Source organism: Atta colombica, unplaced genomic scaffold, assembly GCF_001594045.1.
Source record: "Atta colombica isolate Treedump-2 unplaced genomic scaffold, Acol1.0 scaffold11, whole genome shotgun sequence".
In the NCBI taxonomy this organism is placed as follows: Eukaryota; Metazoa; Arthropoda; class Insecta; order Hymenoptera; family Formicidae; genus Atta; species Atta colombica.
This window is the reverse complement of record NW_017259195.1, coordinates 1288077-1308327: the sequence shown is the minus strand read 5'-3', so window position 1 is coordinate 1308327 and position 20251 is coordinate 1288077. Positions and strand designations below refer to the sequence as shown.

Sequence of the window (20251 nt, the reverse complement as noted above, 5' to 3'; positions counted from 1 at the left end):
ATATATATTTATGTTGTTTTCAAACGGGTTTATAGGATCTTCTCAAGTTAAATTCGAACATTGCTCAAAAATTATTTATTTTATTATATGTCGAATAAAAATATTTATATAAGTGCTCTATATTGATAAATTAAATTATTATAATTTTATGTATATCTATCACGATCTCCTCTCTTTTATATCTCTCTATATCTCTCTCTCCCTAATGTTCAGGCAATTATTCGTAGTGTCGCCCATATATACAAAAAAATAAAATATATACAAAGTTCAAAAACACAGTTGGTTTATCAAGCTCCAATATTCTCGGAATTTGTGGACGTTATTTTTTTTTAGCATTTTTTATATAATTACATCGCGATTTTCGTGCGACTGCAAGCGTACGTGCTCAAAAGGACCGTACGTGCTTCACTAACAACGCGAAAACTCTTTTTGCTGCGTAAAGTGGCTAAGATAGACCAGGAAACACGCGTGGATCTTTCGGAGCGCGTGTGCTATTGTAATTTTCACGGGATTTACGGACTGAATCCCGCTTTACGAAACACACGTATTCTGCCTTACGCGAAAATCCTCATTAATAATTTAATGGCGCGCGTCGCTTATAATCCCGCTTCAAACAATGTCTATTCGCTTTGTCGCGGTGGGCACCCTCCATTTAATTTAATACCGCCGTTCGCGTCGTCGTTACGGTGCTCGACGTTACGGAATAATTCTCAAAGAATATTATTTTCAGTAGTACCGATCACACAAGTGGGACCCTCGCGCGCGCGCGCGCGCGCGCGCTCCTCTCTTTCGTTCATCGGCAATCGATAAACGGCCACTTGAACCTGATGAAAACGTAATTCGCAAACCGAGACGTGAAAGGGAAGAAGATTCATCGACTGTAAGAAATAAGTAAACCCATGGCCATACGACGGGGAGTCTCTTTTACTCGTCGTTCCATCTTCTCGCGGTTGTAATTCCCTTCTTTCCTTTTGCTATACAAAAGGTACCGAGGCGTATCCGCGTAATCCACGAAGAAACGACTTCGTTACTGGATTTTCTGTACCGTAACCAGTCGACGATGATAGCGTCGTTGACGAATGGGTATGGTGGTCGTATCTGCCGTGGTTGTGGACGATAAGGCACTTTTAACGCGTTTTATTGATTACAGCGCAGTAAACAAAATAAGTATTCGTCGTTTAATGCAGTTGGCTGCTATTCATCTTTTTGATACGTTTAACGTGAATATCTTTTAATTTAAAACAGATCTTTTTTAACACAAATATCAAATTATCGAATTAAGTAGGTTTCTGCTTCAAGTAGAACAGGATTTAAATGTACGCAGTATTTTGAACGAATATTTCAAATATAATTTATAATTAATTAAAGATTTATTATGTCAGATTTATAATGTGAGAATAAAAGTAAAAGTTTTCAGATAAATTATACTTTTGTAAAATACATATTCGCATAAAATGTAGAGAATATTTTGTGCGTCACCATTATAAATGACATTTAAATCCTTTTACAAATATTGGACGTGAAATAAAATCTTGTTTTAAACGCTAATAATTTTATAGGTTTTGATATGCGGTCATTTTTAAATGTCGCGTTTTCATTTATTTTATATTTTGTAAACTCGTAAACGATACAGATCGTTACATCAACTGTACAGTAATCTATTCTGAATAAGTTTTTGCCTTATATGGATTTATATCATTCCTACAAATTTGTTTCCTCTTCTTCCTATTGGCTATTCTTAAGGACTCTTAAATCTCCTTTTGTATAGCGGTATGTGCGTTCAAATAGAAGATCCTGCGGCAAGATTACGATGGATCCTTTACAAAAGACCATTTCTTCTTCCGAACGAGCTTATCTGTTCACGAGAGACAGAGTGAACTATACGTACATATATTCATCGCAAGAAGAAAAAAAAAGCACATGAGAGATTCGTAATTAAATCAAATTTGAAAATCAATCTCTCACGCACTCACTCCGCTGCTTTGTCTGCAGCCATGTGCATTTTTATAACGAGTACTTTCGGAATCTCTTGACTGCTCTTGACTGTGTCGAATACACCCCTCTTCCTCTTTCACTCTCCTTTTTACACGTATATCTTACACACCCTGCTTTGCAAGTAGTATCGTGCTGTGCAAGGACCGAAGATGTTTCTCAAAGGATTTTCCCGCGTTACCATGTTTCCCTCCCGTCCCTCTACTTTTTCCCCATCTTTCTTTTTCCTGCCAGACGCGACTCGACGCCGACGATGGGATTGTACGGTCTCAGGAAGAGGAAGCGTGGAGGAGGACCAAACAAACGCGGAGGAGGTAGATGAGAAAAAAGAGATAGAAGGAAGTGGAAGGAAGCGCAGGATGGGGATAGATGGGAGGGAAAGACGGTTCTTTTGAACTGATGCGCTCACCGAGCGAGTTGCTCTGATTTGCAAAGGCATTTCCGGGATTGCCCTCCTCTATGTAGAGCGTCGCATTTATTCTCTCATCCCTCATCTCCGTCTTCATCTCCGTCTCTCGCCCTCGTTTTCCGGTGACGAGGCTACTTTTCGAGGGGAGCGTTTCCCCGCGACAGCGCGTTTTCTCTCACGTTTCGCGGGATGTTCCTTCTAATCCTTGCCGATTGTCCCGATACAGCACCAGCGTTCAATGTTATCGTAATGGTAACGAGTTCATTAAGTATACATTTGGATTATTTATTCAGCGAAAGTAACTTGATTTAAAACCAGATTTTCCAAACCGCAGGTGGAAAAATCTGTCTATTTTAAGCGATATTTATTATTTATTTTACCATCCTGTTTAATAATTTCTTACATTAATAAATATAGAAATGCACTAATTAATTAAAGTTATCCATACAGAAAGGATGATTTTGCTGAAATATCTAAAAATTGAATCAGAAAATAATTTTGTTGTACCATCGAAATAATTATGTAGAAAACTAAAGCGTGCTGAGCAAAAGATTTTGATGATCTAGCAACCATTTTGTCTCAGAATTATTTTACAGTCCAACTAAATTTTTTTCAAATATGATACGCGTCTAGGGCAACTTTTAGGAAAAGAATTGTATTAAATTTTAATAAATATTCATTTTAATAGTGCCAACTAAACATTTACTTGTATTAAATAAATATTTACTCAATAAAAAAGATTATTTTATTAATTAAATTAATGATTCTTTTACCAGCAAATACTTTGTAGAAAATAAATTATACATTAATTAGTAATAAATGTATTCTGCTCTAACAAATGAGCTTTGCGTATATTTTTGATTTTAAAAGCTAAATTCCTCGATTATACGAACATTTTTTTAAGCGTTCAAATAATATTACAATTTTTAATTTTCGCTTATTTTTAAAATGATATATTTTTTATAATTAATACACATTTTTTTGGTATGTATAATTTTGAGAAATGTACAGTCTATTTTATTCTTTATGAACAAATTGTTAATCATTCGGCAAGAAATAGCCGTCAATTAGATGTCCAATCGACGTCGAATTGATGTCTAAATCATTGTATCGATATCGATTCAATGAGTCGTTTTTCACAGTAAATAATGTTTACTTTTTAAAAATAAGATTTTTTTAGAAAAATATTTTCTTTGTATGAATACTTTTTGCGTTCACTATATATCTTTATATTTAATAAATATTCAGTTTGCACTATTCAAACAAAACGATTTATTAAAACTTGGAATGTTTTTTTCAGTGTAGATATTTCAGCAAAATTGTTCTTTCCATGCATAATCAACTTGATTCAGATATGAGATTTGTTTTCCGAATATATAAATCTAACGTCTGTCAATGCGAGAATTTTTGATGATACAAAAAATTGCTTTTGACAGGTGTACGCATGCTATTGTCGATAATTGATCAATATAACTAATTTACGTTAATGAGACATGATTACCATCAGAACCATATATTGTCCGACGCGTCGCCGTGTATAATCGCAATTACCTCGGCATTTTCAGAGAAATTACTGCAATAATGGAAAATGTGAAAGTTAGAATTACAAAGTATCTGATTATTTTGATATTTTTGCGCTTTTATCATTTAAATACGCTACGATGTCGACCCGTTTGCTTTAGTAAATTCGCAATAAATCAAGTTTTCTCGTTGCGAGTCCCAAAACGCGCGGTGTAGCTCGTACGATCGAGCGCGATGAAGTAGCTCATGCGAGCGTCAATTTTCCGCGACGTGACAAACGTCAATTAAACGACGCCCGCGGACTCACGGTGTAAACAATACGAAATTCAATAAACTTCGCTGTTCCCGGTGCACGCGAAAGTCCAATATTTGACTCGGCCGTAGATTAAGCTCGAAAGCTCGGCGCACGTCGAACTTTCGAGATTGCTCTCCTACCTTCTACGTCGCTATTAATCGAATATGACAACTTTTACTACCGGATCAATGATCATCCAGAGTTTCAGTAATGCCCGCATTTCTTTTGCTCGGCTTATTAAAATGCCAAAATGGTATAAAGGAATCACTTTTTCAATTACTCGAAATCTGTGAGAAAATTATATGAAAATAATTACGGAAGAGTTAAGAAAGTAATTTAAAATAAGAGAAAAATGTCTGATTTGTCTCTACGATTTATTAAAATTTAATACAGAACCAATTTTTTTTTAATGTTTAATGACAATATTTATCGATGTTTCACTATCAAGCAATGAACTGCAGTTTAGTTTTAATTTTGTAATAAAAAGAAATAAGAATATAAGGCAAAAGTATCAAAATAATTTTTTTACTCGCTCGATTTTTACTCCTCTGAACCATCGTTATTATACTTCAAACTTCGATTCACGCGCGGATCAGAAGAAAGAAGTTTGCGAAAAAAAGGAAAGTTCGGGCAGGGAAACTTTGTTGTAGATATTTCTATCTTTTATTCCATCTTCGCAATTTCGAAAGTCATTGCAGGAAAATATTTTATTTGCGGTGCGAATACCAACGCCTCTATTCTCAAGATATTCTCAGTTTCATTGTGACCAGCTGGCAGTGTCGTGTAATTACATCGGGCGATGTACTAATTCTCGACGGACCGCCGGCGCCTTGGGTTTGGGTTTTCGCCTCCCACGTGTAACAAGCCGAACCCTCTAATTGAACCCCCGCAGGAATGCTTCTGCAGGAGGCTCTCCATCAGAGAGGATTACAATACGCGGGTAACCGTGGACGAGCGGCGTTGGCGACAGGTAAACGCAGGCCGCATGCCTCTGGTCAGACAAGCCGGCAAATATCAATTAGCCTCACTAATGAGAAATCTCATCGGGCGTCAATGTTAGTTACAGAAGTATGCGGCACTTATCCTTTGTGCCGTTGAGTAAAAAAAAAACGGACTTTCATTTTTTTATCATTTACTTAAATTAATGTAAAGGGAAGTCTAAATTTCCTTGCTCTATCAAATTTTGATTTGTAAAGAGTTCAGGAAATTTTAAATGCAGAACAAATGATATTTTTCTAAAATATTTAAAAATTTATGACCATCAAAATTATTATAACGAACAATGCTCCAAAAAACTTCGATATTTTAGTGACTAGCTTGGATGTCCTAATTATTTTGATGACAACAAAATTATTTTCAGGTCTACATATTTTAGATACTTCTTTTATTTAAATAATTAGATACTTGAGCAAAACACATAGTTTTTACACATAGTAATCGAAAAGCTGGAAGCAATGTTGGATTGAAATCTTTAATTATAATTTTGGATTAATGCAGCGAGATATCATAATAAATTATAATAAGTATATCTAGAAAATAAGAGAAAAACTCGCACATAAAGGAACAAAAAATTAGGAATAATTAGGAAATGAGATTTTTACATATTTGATAATTTGTGCACAGAAAAAATGAATTCCTGATTCACGTATATTTTTATTCTTGAATGAATTATTTACTTTCATTTAAATATAAAATATTCTCTTCAATTATAAATATTTACTGGCAATAATAAATAGATTTATGCAAAGTATATTTTATTCTTAAAAGTGTATTCTTATTTCTAAAATCATTATATGGTTCTAACAAACTCAATCGCTTTATTTACAAACTATTTATTCTTGGATTAAGAATTACAAATTTGAAAATTCGCCGGCAGGCGGCAACAATATATATAAAGGCCCCTTATTAATATCAAGATCTTGGAAGTATGAGTATAGCAAATTGATGATGATTTTGTTGTAAGTGAACTGTTGATTTTGTTGTAAATGAACTGTTGCATTGGAACATACCTCTAAATGTGGTTCAATCTTTAAGAGTGGATGAAATATTCAGCTCGTTTTAATGTTTTTGTCAGTTATATTACAAATGGGGATGTGCAAACAGCCGGCCGACTTTGTCATTACGACATGAAGAGGCGCCTATATACGCGAACGGATCTTCCGCGGCGGATTCACGGATCTGCTATTCACACAATTAAATGGATGAGATGTGCAATGAATCCGTCGTGACGGATTCATCTGTATATGCAGCCAGCGGTTCTCTGTCATTGTGACGAGGTTGACCATCTGTTTGCATCCTTATTTGCAATATGGCTAACGAAGGTTGGTAGAATGGTCTCAGCATTTCACTTGCCTTTAAAAAAAATTGAGTTATATTAGTAGAGGATATAATCCAAGTTTGATTCAGTTTTTCCTTGGGAAAAACTTGTATCCCGTGCACATTAGGATGCATGCTTTATAAACGTGGCACTTCATTTACAAAGTTATCGTCACTTACTGCAGCATTGGTTTCTGTTATCTTGATATTAGTAAAAAGCATACTGGGGATGGGGGAGGGGGGATTGAAATAAGTTTACAAAGTATCATTGAAGAAAAAATAATGCTAATATAAGCATATTTAATGTTGCACGAGTGCAATTTTATTCTTTTATTGAAATAAAATTTGTTTGGAATTAAGAATAAAATTTATTTTATTTTACGAATAATTTATTATAATATGAATTATTAATCGAAAATTGTTTATTCTTGGCATTATTCTAAGCATAAAATATTCTTGGATTAAAGCATTTATGCTTTCTTTAAGAATTCATTTTTTTGTGTAAAACCAGTCTTAGGTTTTAGTATTTTTTAAAAATAATATACATATAAATGTTTAAAGTTAATTTTATTCGTTAATCGATGCTTGTCGAGGTCTAAAGGTGAAATACGCAAAAATATACTCTGCAAAAGAGGGGAGGAGCAGCTTCAAGCAGTGAATTACGTCGATGTTGAAGCGTAATCTCCGCTTTCGGATCGAATAGAAATTCATTTCAAGCCAAGATATACGTAGGACCTTCCACAAAATCTATTGCGGGCAAGAAACTCCATCAGAGCCGCAGCAGCAACTTCCTTCATTCAAGAATAGTCGCGTGACACCGCGACAATGAGGCAAACGCGGTGCCGTTCTTTTGAGTCTGCTTGCCTGTGCACTCGGCATTGTTCTCCGACTTCGCATTGTGCTGTAAACTTTCGAGTGTAATAATAATAAGAAATGTGTATTAAAACGCACGACATTGCGCATAGAGAAAACGTGTTGGAAATATTTATTACTGTTTTGCAATCGGCGCAATCTATTTTAGTTTGATTTAAAAGTCTCACATATATTACTTTGTTAACTTAATATTAATACTATATAATCCAGATAAGAAAAGGAATATTAATTCTGTGAAACGAATATGAAGTACATCATAAAATGTTATTTTTTAAAATAAAAAAGACTTCAGGATTCCTTTAATATCGCGATTGAAGAAAAATTTACAATATGTTTTTATGAAAGTTATAAATAATAGTAATAATCAAATTGGGTTGGGCATATCCAAGTGTTCTCGTAGTGTAGCATTGAAGGATTAAACTACAACTTACTTATTCACCGATAAATTATTGATTTTTATAATTCAATGATACATTATTTCGGTCGCTTATAATTCTAATTTATATTATTTTTTAATTTGTACCCAAACATTAATTTACAAGATATACATACTGATCTATTTTGGCGTTTAATTTATTTACCAACAGCTAATACTCGAGAATAATGAAAGACACAACCTTATTCGACCGTTCATCTCCTATCGCGAATAGAGTTGCCCGGTCCTTGCATCGAGTACTTGGCCAAAGTGCTGTCGCCAATGACGCTCGAGGCAACCCGTTCGATCAGTCGCCGAGCATTACTACTTAACTTGTTTCCCGAGCGGTTCCTGGCCAACTCGGGGTCCTGGTTTTCGAGTTTACTCCCGTCTCGGTTTTACGTTCCAACTAGGTGTGAATGGCTCTCTCGATTTTGACGCACGATGCACCAAATTTACCGATAACTTCGCCGGCTTCGACGGAGAGCTTTCATGAAAGGCAAGCTTCGTCGCTGGACTCGTGTCTCGCGATACAATCGAACTTCGATTACCCCTCCAAGAAGCCGACTGTTCATGAACTTTGTACGTGTCGCTCCGGTCTTGGCAACCATCCTGACCTTGGACGACTTCAATATTTTAGTTCGTAAGAAGTATACAGGTACCTATACTTTTCTGTCTGGTCGAAGCAGTTAAAGTAGCGACCTCTCACAAAGCAGTTCCGAAACTATGAAATGAGAAGATGAATTGCAGCAGATTTTGCTACGCGATAAAAAATAGAATTTTACGAGTCATTGAATGATTTCACAATTTTTTTATCTTTGTGTATATTTCTTTTAAAATGAGAAATTAATCAAGTTAATTTGCAAAATTATAAAATATTAAGGTTAATGGAATGCGAAAAGATAACAATGGAATGAATTTTTTCAATGTATTAATTAAATTTTAAAAATTATAAAAACAACAGGAAGAAATAGATATATCAGTACTAACAAAGGAGAAAAAGTAATCAATGTAATAACTTCTTAATTCTCAGTATTTAGCAATTTTCTGTAGAAGCAGCAACAGTTTTTATTTGAATAACACACATTTTGTACAGAAGAATGGTTATGCCGAAGTATTACAAAATTTTGTTTAAAAACAATTTGTTGAACCATCAAAATACTTATGAAATGTTTAAACTGATTGCTAGAATGTCAAAATTGTTTACAGCATTGCTCATCATGTTTGAGATTTCTACGTAATTATTTTAATAGATTTCAAGTTGATACTTTCAATACAATTTTCAGATCTGTATCTAGCAGTCTGATCTTCAGATCTTCAGTAAAATAGATCTTTCCGCATAGTACATATTTTAAATATTTTATCATCAAGACTTGACTTTATTAATTCTTTAAAATATCATGTGATTGATTCTTAATGTTCAGGATTTACAAGGTTTTAAAATGGAAATTGCAATGCTGTTTCAATCCGCCCCTTTCTTTTTCTTTCTCTGATTCTCTGTGAACTTTTGATGACATTCTCCGCACAAATTCAACCCGCTCTCGCTTCTTCGCTTTTACTACGCTTTTTCTTCGAATCGAAAGTTTAAAGAAGTTTGCTTATGCCGCAATCAAGAGAAAGAATAAGAAGGATCTGTCTTATTTATCTTTCCTCTCGGCGGAAAACTTGATAGTCTGGCTTGGCTTGGCTTGGCTTGGCTTGGATATAATCTCTCCTTGGCGAGTCGAGGAAGCGGAAAATGATAGGTAAATTTTAGACTTCGACTAAAAGAGAATAACATTACACACTCTGCGACAATAATGTCTCATTGATATGCATGCGAATTTTACATACTATTCTTGAACGTTGATAGTATGACTAATTAATACTAAATTATTTTTAATTAGTGACGCATTTTATTTATACACTGAAAAAAATGGTCTGGTTGAATTAAATAGTAATTCTGATGGAAAATGGACGAATCAGAATATTCTGGTTAAATCTGCTAGAATTCTAATTGAGATAACTAGAATTCTGATTAATATAATTATTCTGGTAAATTTTACCAGAAATATATAATTAATCAGAATTCCGATTATCTCAATTAGAATTCTAATAAATTTAACCAGAAAATTCTGATTCCCCCATTTTCAATCAGAAATTTTTTTCAGTGTATCAATATTGAATAATATACTTATTAATAAAACGACTTTACCTATAATATTACATTTTTGTAATAAATAGCCCGGATGTATCGAGCATAGCTCGTGTAATCTAGTTCAGCTTATGTATACTCGACATACCAAAGTTCGTAGATCGTAGGCAGAATGACGTCATCTTCTCTCTTGACTATCTTCTCTTGAATAGGAATGCAATGCGGCAGAAACGAGATCGATACCGCACGAAGAGAACTTAGGACGTTGGATCAACACATCTATCGTTTATTCTTTGCGAGATTTACATTGAATCGTATAATTAAAAAAAATCTATCCGCAGATCGGTGTCGAAAGAGAAAGTGAGAAAGAGAAAGAAAGAAAGACGTAAGTGCACTTAGCATCTTTGAATATCATTGTACGTTGCACTTTGCGCATGTAAATCCGTGAGAAGTATTATATATACCAGTTGAAAAGCAGAAGGACCTCTTTGATTCATCGAGAACCACTTCTGCGAACTCCCTTCCTCCTTCCTTTCTTTTTTTCTTCTCTTTTATTTTGTTCCCCGCCTCATCTGTACGTCGACATCTCATTGCTGACGTTCGCAAGTTCTCCCAACCTTCCTTCGCTTGGCTTCGTCTCCCCTTTTCATGATCGCAGTCAAAAGTTCGCAACAGCACATTGTGACGGGAATTGACTGTGTTGTCAGAGAGTGAGAGACAACCCCTTTTTTGATCGGCATTCACATAAAATCATACTGAGCGTTGATCGAACTCCGAGATGGAAAAAATATAAAAATATAAACAAATAAATAGATGCATTTATTTCGCTCATTGTTAACGCAAAATGTTTCGAACGAATATTTAATTGACAGTACGCGTAAATTGTTTGGCGTATATTTCTTTTTATCAAGAGTTATTATCATATTTCACAATTTATTTTGTATAACTTTTATGTATAATAAAGGGATAGAAAAGAGAGTGACAGGTATACGTCAATATTACAATATTACATGCCTGTGATTATTTATTACAAAAATATTTATTACAAAAAAATTTATACAAAAGTTAAAAATTAAATAAACTGTATTGAATCGTGTAAAAAATGCTACTCTTATACTGTTAGCCTTAGTAGAAGAATTATTTTCATGATTTAATATTGTTGCAAAATAAATTAAGAATTTTTTCGAACTTGTATAACCTTTATTGCTCAATGATGCTCGGTTATCTGTATGATGATAACTTACATAACTGATTTTAATCGACGCTCCCGTAATACACGCGTTATTCGGGCTCGTTAAATTATTGCGAAAGCGGATGACGCTTCATCGAACGTGCCAGAAGAGAAGGAAGAGATTAAGCACAGCGTGACAAATTTGAATAAATTAGCACATATTTTGCACGCAACTGACTTTAATGTTTAAAAATGCGAAACGATCATTACGAAATGTATGTTTTAGTATTGTATTTATTATTTTAGTATTAGTATTTTCAAAACAAACATAATAAAAGTGTATATTTATTACTTCAAGATATCATAACTAATTAAAAAATATATATTTTTTTAAATAAATATGCATATAAATCTAAGTCTTCAGTCAAATTAAATTTCAACGAACAAGTAAAAAACATGAGCTATTCTAACCTGGCTCTAAGTTGTCTTTCGCGATGTACCTATTAATTTTTGTCAATATAAATAAAAATATCTTCATAAATAAGTGAAATGTTTCGACCTTTACTGCAGTTTTCTTCAGTATATATTATAATCATAATTTATATTTTATATTATTATTTCTTTGTGCATCTCGCGAAAATAGGTCTGTTCCTTTTAGCTAAAGAATTCTTGCACGGTTCATCTTTCTTCCTTGTCTCACCACGTTAAATGCAAGAAATTCAATTAAAAAGAACAGGCCTAATATGATCTTGTTGTGATTTTCTAGAGCGGGAAAAGTACTCACCTTTGATTAACGGTATTACTTGCGACAATCCGATTATTAGGAGCGGTATTAATCGCCGTTGGAATTGAAATCTAAGGGGGCGGAATGCGCGTGCATCACGCATCGGTGCATCGTCCGTACACCACGTTAATCCTCCTATGGAATTATCTACGTACGACTGCTCGCCGATTATTCCCCGTAGACGAGCTGCCGGCTTGATTCGCGCGATATACTATTAAATAATTTGTAGAAGTGTTTGCCTGCTAAAATATTTACTCTTAATTCATGCGGTCAGATTCTCGAAAATTAAAGAGTACGTTGGTGTTATCTTGCCAAGTCGATTATTATTTGAAATATTGCTCATCTATCTCGCAAATGCAATTGAGTTGGTTAACTACAACTTAACAGACAATTCCAGTAGATAAAGCGTGTTGAAAAATTAAGTGGAATTACTTCTTGTCTAACTTCATAAATATACATTGTACCAATTCATGAAATAAGTAATGTAATCAGTACTAGTATTAGGAGATTAACATATTTGCTGTCTCATGAAGTTAAACCGCTCGGCAAATCAATTTAAATAATGGCATTATTATTAGATCTACACGTTTCTGTACGTGTAACTATACCATCACGCTCGTTTGCTTAACTCTCTGTTCTGGATAATATAACTAGATATCGCTCGCGAATACTCGCGACAGGCTGATCGATATTCGTGCGTAACACAATCTGCATGTTAATTTTTAATACCATCCTTCTGGCAATATTCAGCGCTGCATATGCATATATCGGTGATCTCGAAAGGAATAACTGTTTTACGGTATATCGCGCGCCGGCTGTGTAATTTTTCCGTTTCGTTACGCGTCGCTCGGGGAGGATCCTCTCTCAGTTGCGGATTAAACCCAGGCGCGCGCGTGTTATGGATTTTTAGACGCGATTGCGTGCTCGTGCGCGCTCTCGCCTCGCTTCGCCTCGCCTCGCCTCGCATGAATTTTGCAATAAAAGCCGCGTCGGAGGCGCCCACTTATTTTCTCTTCCCACCACCACTCTCAACATATTCTCTCCCAGATCTCCCTTTTCAACCCTTCTCCCTCCCCCCACCCCCTCCATCCGAATCCAACCCCCTTGTCTACTCTCATGGAATTTCCCTTCCGCATAGTTCCTCGGCACTTCTCACGTCAGCTGCGATCGCTCGTTCGTGAAATTCCACGGCGCTCGATATCGGTCTTGCTTCCCTTTTTTTTTTTTCCGTTCTTACTTCCCTTCTCTCTACCTCCTCCACTTCTCTTCCGCTCTTTTCTTCCTCGTGCGCAATGGAGCTTAGAAATAATGCCCGCGTGCATGGGTTATAAAACCTTCCGGTCTTTCGTGTATTCCAAAATTCGCGCGGAGGCTTTGCGCGAATATCTCGCGCTTCTGCTATGTAAAATCTGATCTCTTTAACTCTTCAATCTTCTCTCTCACCCTCGTGAAATCGACATCAGTCGATTTTCTATCCGGGAAGCGATAAGTTTTCTTTTCCCAGAATACGAACGTTTCTCTCTCGATTTACTAATTAATTTAACGTTAATTTATCCAGTATGAGAAAATCCATTTGAATACGTATAATTTTGACTGCATACGCATAACTTTGATCACTGAGTTTTCCATAAAAATTCCAGACTCCGCAAACTCCGCTTTACTAATTTACTTGGGAAAAATCACATTTTGCGTTCCGCTGTGGCGCTTGAAACTTCTCAATTATCTAGCGTACGTATCGCTTGCGCGTGCCGCGGGCGAGTTAAATCGCGATTACGCGATTAGATCTGATTGCAGCGCTAATACGTCGCTCTAGATTACCCCGCGGAGACTTACGAAACTCGGTTGTATTTTAACCCGCTGAATCATTCATACGAGAGATTCGTAGTTCAAAGAGGTAATCGGATAAAAGTACAATTATCCCACATAGTGACCACTGGACTGTCCTTGTTCCATTAATCGCTTAATTGGATATTTATGATGATGAAAAAACGGTGAAGGCATAAATAATTCATCGGCCGAAAATTGGATATGCCACATCCGTCCGATCTGCGAAATGCAAAAACGTTGATTACGAAATATTCAATCCTATCCGGATTTGTATATGGATTAGACGTGCGCTCGTACTCGTTTGTCGATTTAATACAGGATTTATAAGCGAAAATAACACGCATCGAATCGTGTATCGGATGCGATAAAATCGGGCGTGTTTCCGTACGACATGACGTGGAAAGCATACATTACGGTTACAATAATTTTACGGTGGTTCAAGAAAGGGATAGTTCGGAGAAGGGAGAAGATTCTCTCGATTCTGAAGTTTCAAACTTATTTAATTACTTTGGCCGGACTGGAATCGACGTATCGCGAGATTTGCGAGCAATGAAGGGAATTAATTAAGAAACGTTGGCCGCTATTTTATGACCTCGTTCATGTCGCGGCCATCGTATGAATTTTTCTTAAATCACCTGGACGTCCTACGTCAGACTTTTACTACTTGTGTATAAGTAGTTCACAGTGTCTGACTGTTACTACTTATGAGTGTCTTACGAGTGTCGGACTTTTACTACTTGGAAGTATCTTAAGACTCTGACTTTTATTTGCCCTCGCGTGAGTTTTATGGTATTCCTACGCGATTTATTGGTCATTACATTTGCTTATACTATTACATTAAGATTAAAATCGAATGTAATGATTTTGATGATAAATCGATATTTGATAAATCTTCGATTTTTGAGAAATTGATTAAAATATTTTCATTGTTATTTAATCTTTTTATAGCCATTTTTTTAAATAGTAATATATATAATAATGGTATAATTTGAATAATAATAACATTTGAATAATATAATAATAATAATAATAATAACAATAAATTGTAATGTTGTATGATTGAAGATGTTTTAGAAGAAAAGAAAACATGTTAAATGCTTGTAAAATGCTCAATGTACACAGAATGTATTATTATCTAAATAATGATCAGAATCTACAATCTACAATATAATTCATCAGCTAAATTTGTCGAAATAATAAGTTTTTTACTAACTATTATGAATAACAAGTTATTCATAAATGTCGTATTTCATGAATTAAAGAATATTTGAAGGAATGCTTGAAAAATTAAATAAACCATAAGATTTAAATTGACCAATAATTAATCAGAGATTTGAGATTGTGATTATTTATCAAATAATAATCGATATCTTAGACTTAAAATATTATCGCTACCAATTCTTTCATAAATATTTATTTTTTCTATCTTAATTAGCTATATCATTGTCTTTACGATTTGCATTCTGCGGAACGTTTTTATATAAATACAGACCTCAAGTTTCAAGTAGGCACTTCTTGCTCACCGATGAATGCGCAAGAGTTAATTGTCTCGTACTGTTCGTCGCTCGCTTTTTCCTATTTTATTATTTCCGGTCAGATTAACGGAAGTGCTTTAAAAGCTCTCTCCTCTCGAGATCTGCCAGGCCCTCGATGAAAATTGCTGTCGTCGGCCGGATCGTCTCCCTTAGTCTTCCCACATGCATGTGTATCGTGCATGTGTGGCAGGTTAAAAGGGGTGTCCGGAAGGATTTTGACCCGTGTTCGTGATTCATCCTGACAACAACGACACAGGCCGACGCCGTGCCGGCGTTGCATTCTTGGAGGTGAAGTGAGGTCCGAGGTAGACTGCGGTAATGGATTTTGTTCGGCGACTCTTTGTGCTCGCGATTAATCTATCAGCCTCCGCGCATGGTAAAGTTCTTCTCCATTTCGTGGCTCTTAGCTCTCTGCCCTTGATCACGACGAGTTTTCCAGACGGCGACAGCGACGTAATTATATCCTTCTCCTCTCTCTTTCTCGCGTGACACGCGATCGAGATATCGTTCGTCGTGCTTTTCTATTATTACTCTTATCGTTTATTTGGTGTCCCATAGGACAACTTTAGATTATGTAAATTAATGAGTTAGGCCGAGGACGAATAATTATAAAAGATAATCGCTTTTCTGATTTTTATCATAGTCGAATTGCTAAGAAACGTTTTACGTTTTTTTTTTTATGAATGCATTTATACGTGTAAAATATTGTAAATGAATCATTGAAAACAGCACGCAATAAACGCACAATTGTATACCCGCATAACAGTTGTTTCCTTTTACACGAATGATGGTCACGATTTTTTTTGAATCGATGAATAAGAGCACAGAAAATAAAATACGTACTCATTTATTTTAACGCTCTGACTCGCTGGTAGCTTTTTTAAAACGTTCAGAAACTGTATAAATAGTAGAGATTGAAAAATTAAACTTCTGTTATTTTCCAGAAAAGAGATTATTTTTTTTGTCTCTTTTTGTGAGAGAGTTACAAGTTTTATTAATAAGTTCTCACGTGAATTAAAAAACAATGTTGCATTGAACGATTACATTGAATTTTAGATAAGTTGGAATGATAATTTTTGAAACATTGTCCATATCATGTCTCAAATAATAATAATTTTAAATATCATTATGTGCAGATGTTTTATTTCGTCATTAATCATTAGTTTTCTGACAGCGTAAAACTTAGCAGGGCCCTACGCAAACTTAAAAGTTCACAATATAATCCGTTAACCTACATTTCGAGTAACTGTAAGGTTCGTAAAAAATTAATTACCAAGATACTTAGACATCGAATAAAAGTCGAATAAAAAGACGTAGGGTGGAGAAACTTTCGCGTAAACGGCGCCACTAATGACAACGCTCATCACTCGACGTGATACACGAACGTAGACGACGAATCGATTTTACATGTCAGACAGATGACATTTCGCAATTCTGAAAATTTACGAGGTTAGTATTTTTTCATCATCGGCACATTCTGCCAAGGCAAAATCCGTCGCTATTAAGGAGTGGGAATTTAACGCCACGCCGGTTAGCAACAAATGACAAAATCGGTGTTGTAAAATACAATACATCAACATGAGACCTGCACACAGAAAAATATGTACTGTATGTAAGTAATAAATATTTGTTTCAAATAGTTTATGTATCCGCAAATTTATCACAGTTTATCACAAGTATAAAATTTATTTGAAATATATTTTGAATTCCCCCTAGCAAGGTTAATTAGTCAATTAAGATTATTAAATTAATACAAATTCGATTTGCTTATTATAAAAAATCGCTTCTTCGATCAATTTTATATTCTTCAAAAAAAAATAAATTTTTTAACATATAACAATGAACTGTTCTAAAATTTTTAATAAGTATAGTTTAAGATTATTATCAAGAAAATATTCTTTCCTAAAGATAACCGTTTAAAAGGAAGAAAATAAATTGAGAGTAATCACTTTTCTTAGTAATAGAATGATATTTTTTCTATCTGTATCTGAAACTTTACATATGCGAAAAAATATTGACTAATTTTCTTAATCTTAATTTTTTCCTTTATGTAGAAGAGTCTTAGATAAAATGCTTAATTAATGTCAATTACATACAGAAAGAATAGTTTTGCTGAAATATTTAAAAATTTAGTTAGATATAGAACTGAAAATAATTTTGTTGGACTATCAAAATAATTATGCAAACTCAAATTGATTGCTAGAATGTTCGTAGTACTTCATCATGCTTGAGAGTCCTCTCTGAAATTATTTGATTCAACAAAATTATTTTTAGATCAGTATCTAACTAAATTTGTAGACATTAAATTAATTTAGGTTCTAAATTTTTTAAATAATTTAACAAGAATTCGTTCTTTTCACAATGTCTTAAAATCTTAAATATCTACGATATCGAAATGTATTGAAGAAGAACTTTCTCGAATATTCTCTGCTCTTCAGTTTGTATTAATCTCATGATTTAATTCGAAAACTTGCGTAATTAGCAATCTTACTCGATATCCCGATATAATGAGACATATTACTCTTTGAACGGCTTACGCGAAAATAAATATAGTCCGGGCACTTAAATAGCAAGTCAAAGATTCCTAAACCAAGATCATGCTCGTCGAAACTTCGTAGCATCGCGCTTCTCTCTCGCGTCGCATTTCGCGAAATTAGTTCTCCTCCGTGGAAGTACGCCATTCTCATTAATTATGTAATCGCATTTCGTTACGCTCGCGCTTCTCCCATCCGCTTTCTCTCCTCCATCTTCCTTATACGACCTTGTTAAACTCGCGTTCTTATTCTTTGAATGTCGACATCTTTCACAAGAAGTCAAATAGGCCACGGAAGTTTTCGTTCTGCGGCATCTTCGAGATAAAAGTGCCGGATTTTTCCCACCGATTTTTCCCAATCGCATCTGCATTTACACATTGAATTTCTCACAGCGGAAAAAAAATACGCGCGTAGTCGAAAATGTTTTCTGGCAGTTTCTCGGCTTTTTTTTATAAATTTTCCCGTCAAATTTCCGGAAATCTGAACAATACGTCGAGGTTGGCATTTCGTGAAAATACGCATCCGCGAAAAAACACATTCTTCGGATATTGTTTTTTTTGTAGTTTATCCATACACGAAATTAAGAAAAAAATTTGAACGTGTTTATACGGGACGATGCGCGATTAATTTCAGTTATTAACTTCGTTTTTTTAAACAATTATTTTTCTCTAGAAATAGCAGTAAATTAATTTTTTCTTAAAGAAAGAGAGAGAAAGAAAGAGAGGAGGAACGGAGCAATCAACATAGAATATTTTCAAGATTTACGGATATGTTTAAAATGAATCGTTTGTCCTTGCGCATAATAACGCTCTCTCTATATTACGGAGAGGCAACGTGGATATCATGGCTATTCAAGGGAAAACGAATTTTCGTAATATCGCTTTTACGCTCGTGAGTATTACAGCTCACAATGCCGGCATTATAAGATCTCATTCTCTTTTCTCTCAATCGGAGTGGATCACCAAATAGAACGCGCTGACAGCACTACTTTTTTAATCACGGTTAAGTCCGAAAAAATTCAACTTCTTTTATCGTGCTGGATTATAAATGAACTGTTTTCTTTAGAAATATACGAATGATGACCGTTTTTCCTCGGCAAAAAAGCTTTGTCAGTCTTCACTCTTTTTAAATCATTTTGAAATTAAAAATGATAATTATTATATTTTATATGTGAAAGTATTACAGCTGCGCGAGTGTCATTTCCATAATTAATTATATGCATACTCTTCCAATCAAATGGTATAAAAAGTAAAAATATGCTAATTTATGAGAAACTTAATATCGAAATAGAAAAAAAATTAAGATCTGAAAATATCTTACAGAAGAAATTTTCATTTTAATTATATTGCACTCAAAAAAATTGTAATGCGTGAATTTTGTGAACCTTAATAAAAAATATCAATACTGTTACGAGAAAAGAAAAATAACGGTTTTCAAAGATTTTTTTATCTTTTAATTAGTCTAAGATTCATTCACAATATGTGGTTATCTAAAGATTACACACACACACACACACACACACACACACACACACACACACACATATATGTATCAAGAGATTCATTAATGAAATTTATTCATGAATTTCTTTATAATCTTTAATCTTTAGATAATTATATATTATAAAAATGTATCTGATATTTTTAAATATTTAACATATTTTATGTGTGTTGATTCTCAACACTCTTTAAACAAATAGATGACAAGGCACATACAAGTCAATCGATATTTAATTAGACGTCTCGCACGGCAGCTTGCCTGTTCTTCGCTCGTAACGCTTATTACTGTGTACCGCTACTCGCAGTTAAGGACGAATTAATTAAGCTTGCCGTTAGACGAGCATGCATGTACGTATGTGCGCGCATTTCAATCCGTTGTTGCCGAGTCGTTTTATACCCACCGCGCCAGTCGGAAACAACAATTCGCTATTGATTTAGCCGATAAATGGAATTAAATACTCACGCGTAGCTCTAAACCAAACGGGCGGGCGAGCTGGCGCGCTTTTGTGCTTAATCGCGTTGCTGCCGCTGCATTTCCGTTTCCTGCGGCAACAAACGCCGCCCGTTTTCGAGGCGCACTCGCGCTTTTCACCGACATTACGGCTTAACACGAGTGCCTTCGATCACGATGCCGTTTTAGAATTGCAATGTCGTGATTATAAACCCATACCGCTAACCATAAATCGGAATATCGTTAAACGTCCATTTCTTGAATACAGATATCGATTTTACTTGCCATATATCTCGTGGATTTTTTTTATATGTTCGTTGCTATAATTCAAAATTTTTATTTGACAGACGCACTGAATTTTCATTAATTATTAATTAATCTATGGCTGCAATGCAGACACGGATAAATGAAAAAAATATCTATGTACCTCATTTATCAGAACAGCAACAAATTGTGATAATCGATTTTATCTCGACTTGTTGTCAATGTGTTTTA

At 34.7% G+C, this 20251-nt stretch overlaps 1 protein-coding gene across 1 annotated transcript in view; it reads left to right on the top strand.

Annotated features, from left to right (window-relative positions):
- LOC108693773 (alpha-mannosidase 2) overlaps positions 1-20251 on the top strand; it is a 194600-nt gene that overhangs the window by 97501 nt on the left and 76848 nt on the right. Inside the window, exon 3 of the mRNA XM_018202911.1 lies at positions 5110-5272. Within this exon, the coding sequence (XP_018058400.1) occupies positions 5110-5272 (163 nt within the window). The remainder of the gene's footprint in view (positions 1-5109; positions 5273-20251) is intronic.